At 33.3% G+C, this 10461-nt stretch overlaps 1 protein-coding gene across 1 annotated transcript; it reads right to left on the reverse strand.

Moving 5' to 3' along the window:
* Positions 1-2979: 2979 nt before the first annotated feature.
* On the reverse strand, positions 2980-9586 carry LOC107492060 (multisubstrate pseudouridine synthase 7). Its single transcript, XM_052263352.1, has 20 exons — positions 9377-9586; positions 8944-9034; positions 8664-8870; positions 8084-8298; positions 7718-7790; positions 7286-7342; positions 7077-7156; positions 6926-6988; positions 6760-6847; positions 6218-6321; positions 5989-6091; positions 5742-5815; positions 4904-4968; positions 4558-4730; positions 4316-4383; positions 4147-4207; positions 3979-4016; positions 3822-3890; positions 3359-3695; positions 2980-3241 (listed from the first exon to the last, which is right to left on the reverse strand). Exons 1-20 carry the CDS (start codon positions 9463-9465, stop codon positions 3212-3214), a joined length of 2085 nt encoding a protein of 694 aa, XP_052119312.1. The 5' UTR covers positions 9466-9586; the 3' UTR covers positions 2980-3211.
* Positions 9587-10461: the final 875 nt, after the last annotated feature.

Below are 10461 nucleotides of genomic sequence, written 5' to 3' on the forward strand. Positions count from 1 at the left end.
AAGCTAGAATATTTAGCCTTCAGTTATTTATTTTTAAAAATAATCACCTTTTTTAATTTTTCTTTCAAAAGCTTTTAGAAATTATAAGCATTAAAATAAAAATAAAAACTGATAAAATGTAATATTTTAAAATCTAAAAATTATAAAGGGAATGTATATTTTATAAAATGAAAAAAAATTGATAAAATAATTTTAAATTTATATTTTTTAAATTATGTGTTTCATTTCTATTGATTTTTTTATTTTAAAGAATCTTAATTCCAGAAAAACTTTGTTTATTAAAATGAGAATTTATTAGTGGAGGCTTGGAGTTTGGTTTGAGGTGAGTGAGTGACACAGTGGGAGACGCAAGAGGCAGGAGGAGCAGCCAACACATGTGATCTTGAATTGATGCGTTATGATATGAAATTCTGAAAACATGACAACGAAATGAAATATGAGTGAATGAATGCCTCTGTCTTCTGTCACAGTGGGTCCCCTCCAACTGGAGCCTCAGCCAGTCAGCCTTCTTATACTAAAAGACAACGTGGGGCCCTCCCCCAACATAAACATTGCGCCATATGCATCTCGTGTCTTGTCACTCGTAACTGTACTGTACATGTACTCAGTACTCTACGGTATGATTCGTCGTCTACAGTGTATGCAGTACCTACAATTCTACAAAGCTCCATGATTGCCGGCATCCAGTTTTTAAATCTCTAATAACACCTTCTTATCCAGTTTATTAGTACCGTAGGGGAACAGTTTTATATACAAACAATGTTACATGAATTATTTTTATTTTTAGAATTAAAAATAATAGATAAGAAATATAAATATAAAAAATATAGTTTTTATACTATAAAAAGAATATCTACAAGAGCAGCATATAAAAATAAATATTTTTGTTGCACAAATTTTTATTTGTTTTATATTAAAAATTTTCACATAAATTATTGTATTTTTAATTAAGTGTAAAAAATTTTATACAAACAACTAAATTTATATTGAGGCATCGATAAAAATAATTACTTTTTAAATTTATTATTTAAAAAATTATTTAAACATATAAATCTCATTTCATAGTAATATAAAATATAATATATTAAAATTAAATTCATATTATAAAATTGTAATTCTAAACAAATATTATGCAGGGGATATAGTAATGGAATTGTGTTGGTTGTACTTCAAAAAGTGAATATTTATTAATATTCAACTCTACTAATTAGTATAACAATGAAAGCTTGATATTAAAATGAGACTTACTACACGCAAGTTCAATAATAATAAAGTAATTGTCTAACATTTTATATATAATGAGGGATTTTTTCCCAAAAAATCTTAGTGTTAAGTTGTTAGCACTTAATTAGCAGCATTCAGGCGCATTAATAGGATATGGTACGGTCCAGGTATGTCTGCGGTAGGACTTTATATATAATACATTTTATAAAAATTAGGTATATAAAAATGAGCGAAATGAGAGTTGAACCCATAAGTAAACAACCACTAAATTAGTTAGTTAATTTAGTAATTTAAAGTATTAATTTTTTATTTTGTATGTTATTAATATGTATAAAATTCGAAATGATTAAATTTTATATTTACTTTGAAAAAATTTGATATTTCTGCGAGTAAGGTAGTGTAGGTCTGTAGGATATGATTTAGAATTTTAGAATGCGGATATGATTAGGGTTGAGAGATTCTCAACTCGCGAGTAAGGTAGGGTAGAATTTTAATAAAATTTTCAACTTTACTGGGTAGAGCACATCCCTACCCATTGTCAGCCCTACTCAAGTGTTAAAAAAACTGGAGAGGATTCATTCCCGAGAAGAAACCTATGCAAATGGACCTAATTAACTCAACTGTGTCAATGCAGAAACTAGAAACTAGAAAGATTGTGATATTGAAACCGACAATGGACATAAATGCAAAAGAAAGAAGAAACTAAATGGCTAAGGTGAAAAGAGCACCTGGCATGTCTAATCAAATCAGCAAGAACACGAATATTGGATTATGATAGGGGGTGAAAATTAAAATCTAGATAAAGAGATTGCAGAGACAAGAGAACAATGAGTCAATTGTGTAATCTTCGGAGGACCTTACAAATTCGCCACACCAGGTACACCACTTAGCAGCACGAATATTATCCAAACTGCTACGTACGTGTTTCGTCACCATAAATATCTGCATTCCCCCTAGTTATTAATTTCTTAATTATATAACAACCATATCTGCAAACCTATTAATTCTGTTAATACATAATAAATTCATATTCATCTTTTTTATCATCACTTTCAAAGAAAATTAGGCTTCAGCTACGTTTCTCACTCCCATGATGCTACCTGTGATTATTTTCTCAGATTAACTTACTGAGTGGCACGTTGATTATAAAAAATGAATGATGTGTTAAAGATGATGTGTGTAATTAAGGACCGAAGAAGACGCAAGAAGGCAGCAAAACCATGATAGCGATGGGATGAGAGGGATAAAGATGAAAAAAATGAAAGGAAAATGTGTATTAATTTTGATTGGGACTGGTTTCAGTAGGTTCTGTGGATTGTGTAATAAACTTGAACACAAATGGCAGGGCATGTGAAAACATTCAGAGGATGGGGCCAATTACTCAAGAATAAGAATTATTGCATGCTACCAAAGGGATACAATGTATGGTACAGCCTCCGCTCATAGCTCTTGATCTTCTTCATCTTTTTAGTGGTTACATTTTGAATTTATACATTAAAAACCCTTCCATTCCCTCGTCTTCAACATCCTAACTCGCAAACAATCCCTTAAAGAAGGTTCCTCTGCTCAAGTAGAGACCATATTTCCACTTCCTTGAAGAACTTGCTATCTGATTGCCACATTCCCCAAACTGCACGCACGCACACTTGTCATAGAAAAGTATACGGATCTGTAAGTTGTAGCTAAATACACACAACATGAAACCAGGGATGCTACGTTGTTGCTAGAATGGAACTGCAGAGCGTGCACAATGTGTTAAAACACTTAAACCCAGTACACTGAAACCATGGAACATTACACATACATAGATTCGATTCAAATTTTCAACAGAAATGGTCCAAGTGTTGATTTTTCTGTTGTCAAACAACACAAGAAGTGTACTTGTGAGGGGATTCTGCTCTGCCTGTTGCGAGATACCAATATAGTATGACACATGGAGTATTCCTAACATCTAACAAATGATACTTAAAACAAAATTTCCACCTTCTTACTGGTTAAGTGTCTTGTGATATGCAACCTGAAAAAATATGAAAAAGAAAGGGTTTTATACAGACATAATTGACAGAAGTTTGTTCTAATATATATTTGAGGAATCGAATTAATAGACATAGGAATTTTCGAATGGAATGCTTACAGATGTTGAAGTCTTCAGCAGTTCTCTTATGGCCATTGTTGCATAGCATGAAGTAGGGAGAGTAAAACTCATTTTCAGAGCAGTTTGGAAATCTTGAGAGTTGGTGCCAGAGACAGATTCATCTTGTGGTAATATCACTTCCTCACCTTCAATCTCGTTATCATCAGCCTCAATGTTTGCACCATCATTTGAGTTCTCTAATTCTCTAGTATTATCTTCCTTTTTTGCATCCGATGCACCCACTGGTCTGACACCGTTCACAGGTTTAGACTTGATGATCTTGTCTAAATCTGTCTCTACCAATGGCTTAGTACTATCAGCATATTTTAGTAGTTCCCTGCAGTGGCACACAATCAAAGTCAATGTCCACAATGTCCAATAAGGGATAAAGGGAATCACATGCCAAAAACGAAATGAGTAAAGTCTACACAAACACAATCAAGTGGAGCAGTTAGGTACACACCATTCGAAATTAATTGGTTTCTGAAAAACCCTTCTGTAACTTCCAGTCACATTAGTTATTGAAAATTCCCTAATAACAAGCAGGAAAAAACAAGATTAAGAGAATCTGCAGGAGTAAATAATACAGTGAGATTTGAGTTTGGGTTGTATAGTTTTACTTCACATTATGCACACATTCCATCAAGCTGATTCGATCCTGACCAATAAAAGAGAGCAGGGGATCAACTAGGAATAAAATAACCAAATAACCATCCATGAAACAGCTACAGAAATATCTAGCTACATGGGTGCGGGGAAGAAGTATACAAGATCAATTTGATACATACTTTATCTGCCAAATCATGATAAACTTTTGCCACATCATTTGTTGGATAAATTACTCGAGAACTGCAAGACCATCAATGCAGAAATCTAAGACTCAATCCCCATAACAAATAACAGGTAAGATACGAGCAAACTGAAAACTGGTTAAGAAGATCGTTTGTCAATGCTTACCCGGGCATAGGAAGTATGACATCCTCAATTGTATAACATCCTAAATTAAGGTCTTCAGCAGTCACAACCTGCCATGTATCCAAAAAAATACATATTGTATGTGAACTACTATGTTTAAACAGATGAGAGAAATTAATGATGTACCATAAGTTGTCCATAACCACCAGAGGACATACCTCTAAAGCATTATTTAAATTGAATACTAAAAGAGCTCGGTAAATTAGGTAAAAGTAGAGAATAACCTTCACATAATTATTGCTTTCTTCTTGAGTATCTTCAGAGACTTCCTCTTCAATATTCGAATCATATCTATCCCCGCAGTCATCATCACATTCAGGTCCAACAATCCCTGTAACTTTTCCAGTAGGATTTTCTTTACAATATACCAAATCTCCTAATACAACTTGTTCAGTTCCTGGCACACAGTAGAATCACATTCAACATCAACTTATTAAATAATTATTTTGACTTCAACATAAGGATCCGATGCCATTGAATCACAAGTTATGACGTAGAGATGAAAAAGTAGGAGCTAAATTGCCAGCAAGGTAAGCAAAATATATCTATAATACTATTAACACAACTTACCATATTTTTGCACCCTTGTACTAGCTGCATGGTTCCATAAAAAGCTTTGGTAACTATGTACATACCTAACAAATAAGCAGAGATGCAACTATTACATTGGGCTGATTGATAACTTGAAAATGAAATGATAGGTTTTATCAGTGTTCTTCTATCACACTTGTCTTTGTACATGAATATAATATGGAAGACAACATCATCAGATAGACAATAGCACCCAGTAAAAGCTTCAGAAAGAATTTCTATTTGAATATATGTAGGCTTGGGATAAACTATGAAAGATAAAATTCCAAATCATCACAACAGAAACTTTGTGCTTATCATAACTTCATTTCTATTACAAAAGAGAAAACTAATGCTCGATTGCTCACATAGCATAAACACAAGCATGTACTCTGTAATGTGGCAAAGATACTTTGTGCATGTTTGATTTTGATAATTTTATTCCCAAAAAAGGGAAAAAATAAAGCTCACTTGAACATTTTTATTATGACTTTTCTGAAAGCAAAGCAAAGTGAGCCCAAGTGCACAAACGAATAATGCGTCCCAAAATTTCCCAATAAATTATGTTAAATTTAGAGTCAGGTATTGAAAAAGAGAGAATGAAAAATGTGAAATAAGTCATTTTTTATTCTGGTCATAAGAAACAACTGAAATCTATGACTACTTTGCAGTGTCCAAAGAAACGATATCTGTAATATTATATAACCACAGATGACTGGAATATACAGAAATGCACTTTGGTATTATGTATAACATATAACATATATAAGTACATTTAGAAGAAAAAATATTAGCAATGACAGTGTAGCACTGATTTAGCCACACAATCATATCTTACATCATTCTAAGAGTCCTTGGAATAGCTTTCAATGCCTGCACGTAATTTCCAGGAGACTTTTTTAAGTTTTGCAGCTGCAGTAGATTTGCAACAAATTGGACAATTAGTTATAACATCATGTGTGAAAAAGTACAGGGTTAAAAAATTAGCTTCGCATCCACATTTAATTTATGAACTGTGAAGCACAACATATTACTGATGATTGTGCTAATAGAAACTTATCAGGAAATATTTATTTGAAGCTTACCACAGCCCTTTCAGCAACCAAATATCGAGGCAACTGCCTAAGTGTCCCTTCAATATCCTTGCCATCTTTATAGTACTTGCGTGCCTTGGCTATAGCTTCCTTTTGTATTTAATTAACAAAGTTATCAAAAACAAAGGCAATCAACTAATGACATTAAGTAACAATCTATAAGAAGTCAATCAAGACAAACATCATTGATTATATATTATAGAAACCATGAAAAAGGATATCTCCATCTCTTGGATCAAGGATCATATCAACAGCAAGTTCCCATTCCCCTCGAAATAAGGCAGCACCAATAAGGTGAGTTGGCACAGAACCACTTCCAAAACGCTGAGAATATCCACATAAAAATAAATAGTTTAATAAAGCAAACGCAAAAAAGACAACAAGTTGAATAATACAGAGTAAAAAACAGTGTTATTACTTTAAGTTGGCATACATTTTCAACAAGTTTAAAAGCCGTATATGTCTTTGGCAAACAGCCAGCACCATGGCCTAACAAAACTACTTCACATTATAAAATATAGACTTACATAACATAGAGTAAAGATAACTTTAGAAGTGTATGTTATATATGCAAAATACCAACATGTAAAAGCTATTAGAATAAAATCATTCATATGTCTCTAGCCGACATCGTATTTGAGTCTCTATAAGTGATCTAGACTTTAGAGCTTGATCCTCACTTGCCCCTATTCTTAAATTTCAGAACACGATGACGAAAGACACCAAAGATGGGGAGAGAAAGGTAAAGGGTACGGGGAGTACTTGTAGACCAAAGTAGTTGATGAAGCCATGCCTTCCTAAGGCATCTGCAGATGCTTTTATGGTATCTTCAGAATCTGCAACCACACCTCTGAGAACATATGTCAATACTTCAACAGATACTAGTTTAACAGCGAAAAAGTATTTCATGAATAGAAAACACCCTCACCTCAATGTGATTGTAAATCGGTTCCCTGAGAGCTGGCCCAAAACAAGTCCTTCATTAACATAACTGAACATAGTAAATTAAAAGTTTCATCATTTGTCAAAAAATTATAGCAAGAAAGATCGAGAACTCAAAAGTCAATCAAACACCTTACCAGAAATCACCCACTTTAATGCCAAATAACCTCTCATTAAGAGAAGCTACCCTACTTGCCAGCTGCTTATAAACAGTAACCTAGAAACACAAGAAGTAAACCACTTTAGTATCAATCTCTAAATGAGCAGTAATATTAACTACAGCAGCTGGCATACAAAGAATGAATGTTAGGTGCAAAATCAGAAATAATGGGAAAAGCGATTATACCCTTTGGGTTGAGACAGCACGTTTATCCTTTGTACCCGCAAAACCAAATGATCTTGACTGTCAGTTCAAATGCCAGTCAGTTTAAAAGGAAAAAGTGCAAAAATCTCAACAAAAATTTGCATTGTGCATGTGTAACATGCAGACACATGCAAACATTTTTACAGCTATAGAGAATAACAATATACCTAGTTCCTGGACCTATAGGCAAGAAATAGAAAGTGATGCAAAATGCAGTCATAACCAATCATAAATATGTTAATCATATAATTCATAACACCAACAACCAAACCTTCTATACAAGTGGCAGATTGGAAAGTAACAAACCAATGACACGATGAAATGCTCGTTAATTAACAGAAAAAAGATATGATATCACAGAAAACAACTTGAAATCATAATCCAATAGAAGTTTCACAAAGGAAGAACACACACCTGGATGCCAAGCATCTTTCCAATCACTCCAAGGGCTTCTTGCGTGTCTTTGTTCTCCTTATAAAGATGAAACCTGGAAATTAAATTGAAAGAAACATTAAGTTACAACAATGAGCAACTTGGCAGAAACAGGGATGTTATCAGTTTATCATAATGTCTACATAGAGTAGAATATAATGCAGCCAATAGTCTTGTAAAATATATTATGCCCTAGATATCCCATCCCATTACCCAAGGTAACATATATTCTGCGGAAGAAGAGTTAAGATTTTAATGTACAAAAGTTCTCAGAGGTGATATAAAAAGAAATAACAGGAAAGACAGTTAGTATTGCATTTTACAAACAAAATGCCTGAGAAAATTCACCTAAGGAACTTCTCAACATTTTCTGGCCAACTTTTTGAACCTCTGCTGTCAAAAGGTTTATCACCTCTTTCTTTGCGCTTCTTGGAGTTTCTACCGTTGTTGTTTGGCCCACCAGAATTCAATCTCACACGGATGCATTTTGATGAAGCATCTGGTCCATCAACGGTGTCGGTAACAAGGAACTTGAAGTTTCCCTTAAAGAACTTATGCACTGCCTGACAGAGTTGAGAAGAATAAAATACACGATGATTAGCAAAAAAATTACAGACTGAAATACTAAATTTATAAGTTTGCTAACATGCTAGGTTTAAACAGGTCTCATGCTCCTTAATTCAAAAGCACATTACAATGGCTTGGACAAATGACCTGCACATCCAAATGATTCAGTTTCTACTATGTTTCTTAAACCCTGAACCTTAAACAATATAATCTCCTATAAAACCTTTAATCTGTTGCAGTTGAGACACCTCAGTCCCGATAGTATGACTCAACATCCAGGTGCTTGCAGTTGCAAAGTCACCTTTTCATGTGTATCCAAGTGTACCCCACAGAACAAGAAAACGGCAAAGTCCATACTAACCGTTCTATGAGATTTGTTTGAATCCGGAGAAAGGACAAGAGGAGCTACACTTTTGTCATCTCCCGTATTAATTTGATTAAGAAATTCTTCCAAACAGCCTGCATCGGAATCCCCAGCAAGAGATTTAAAAGAATCAAGTAAAGCAGCATAACTGGTAACTGTTGTTGTATCAGACTCTGATGTGTTTGTTCCAGTTTCTTGAACACTCTGAAATGGAAATAAAACATCAGAAACTAACAAGATTGAAAATCAAACCATCCATAAGCACAGATCAAAATACCCTTTGTTCCTCCTCAGGAGGGGCATCAAGTGAAGACAAGTGAACAACTTGTCCATCTCTGTCGACTTCATTAACAATGAAATCAGAATATCTGGATCAATTTAAAACAAACATGAAAACACAATAGACAAATTCGATCATGTTAGCATCATAAATTGTTTATATATTATCATGCATGCATTTTCACTGATTTCCACGTAAATGAAAGACCACAGCACCAAATAAAGCTTCCCTGAACAAAGAATTTCTTATGATTCAGCACGCCTTACAATCAAAGCTTTTTTTTTACATGCAGATTAGATAACACTGTTGGAGCTTTTCAGTGGAGTTTGGAACAAATATAAAGTTGAAATCGAAATGCAATACAAGAAATTAAAAAAGAAAAAAGAACATTGGTTGGAAATTGGAATGCAGAGAAGGGAATAGAGACGACCTTTGCTTGAGGACACCACGGAAGCCAGGAAGGTTGGATATGTAACAGGAGATGCCAACGTGAGATTCTTCAACGGTTTTCATCGCCATAGCTCACAAGTTTGAAATAAGTGTAGTGGTGTCACAAATGAGTAGGGTTTTAGAGATGATAGGCTAAACCAGACTCCACACAGAAGCAGTTAGCAGCCAGTACCACCACGTTGTTCTGCCGCTTGCATTTCATTTTCAATTCCGTTTTTTCTTTTTTTTTTTTGGTCAGGAACATGAGGTGAGGCCCAACCAAGAATAGGCCCAAGAGCAATAAAAAAGAAAACAAGCCCGGCTTGGGCGTCAAAGATGGAAAATTTTACCTGACCAAAAAATAAATTGGAAGATATTAATATATTAAAAGAAAAAGAAAATGAAAATATCAAACCCAGAATAACTGACCAAAAAAAAAACCCAGAATAGAGTATTCAATATTCATTACCCAAAAATATAAAATAAAAACACAGCCTGTCAAAAATAAAAAATACAGAGAATATTTAAAATAATAGAAAAGTAAGAAATCAACCACTATTTCATCATTAACTATTAGCTAATAAAAAATACTAAGAGTGTATTTTCTTAACCAACTTTTTAATCAAGTCTGTATATTTTTTTCTTCTCTTCTTCTTTCTCTTTCTTTTCTTTTATTATCATTGTCGTCATTATTATTTTTTTTTACGCATTTTTTTTCAACGTCATTATCGTCATCAACACCGTTGTCTTCTTCTTTTTCTTTTTGATGTTGTTATTATTTAATTTTTTTTCTTTCATACTTTTTTTTATTATCATTATTGTCATCTTCATCTTCTTCTCCAATAAATATTATAAAAATAACACATAAATTTTAGTATATAGTACACAAATATTAGTATATAACACAAATTTTTGAAATATCATTTACCCAAAATATTAATACCCAACCAATGAAATATGCATAATATATAAATTTTAGTGTACTGGATAAAAATTTTAGTACATAGCACAAAAATTTTGATATGCAGCACACAAATTTTTAGAGGATTACATATTTAGAACAGTGACTCAACCAAAAAATAAAAT

Source organism: Arachis duranensis, chromosome 6 (assembly GCF_000817695.3).
Source record: "Arachis duranensis cultivar V14167 chromosome 6, aradu.V14167.gnm2.J7QH, whole genome shotgun sequence".
Classification (NCBI taxonomy): domain Eukaryota; kingdom Viridiplantae; phylum Streptophyta; class Magnoliopsida; order Fabales; family Fabaceae; genus Arachis; species Arachis duranensis.

Excerpts from the sequence above, each read along its gene's own strand:
- LOC107492060 (XM_052263352.1), bottom strand. The coding sequence starts at position 9,465 with ATGGCGATGAAAACCGTTGAAGAATCTCACGTTGGCATCTCCTGTTAC. Across the intron at positions 7,157-7,285 it reads GTGCTGTCTCAACCCAAAGG|GTTACTGTTTATAAGCAGCT; the intron begins GTATAATCGCTT and ends TTGTGTTTCTAG. Across the intron at positions 6,989-7,076 it reads ATTAAAGTGGGTGATTTCTG|TTATGTTAATGAAGGACTTG; the intron begins GTAAGGTGTTTG and ends TACTATGTTCAG.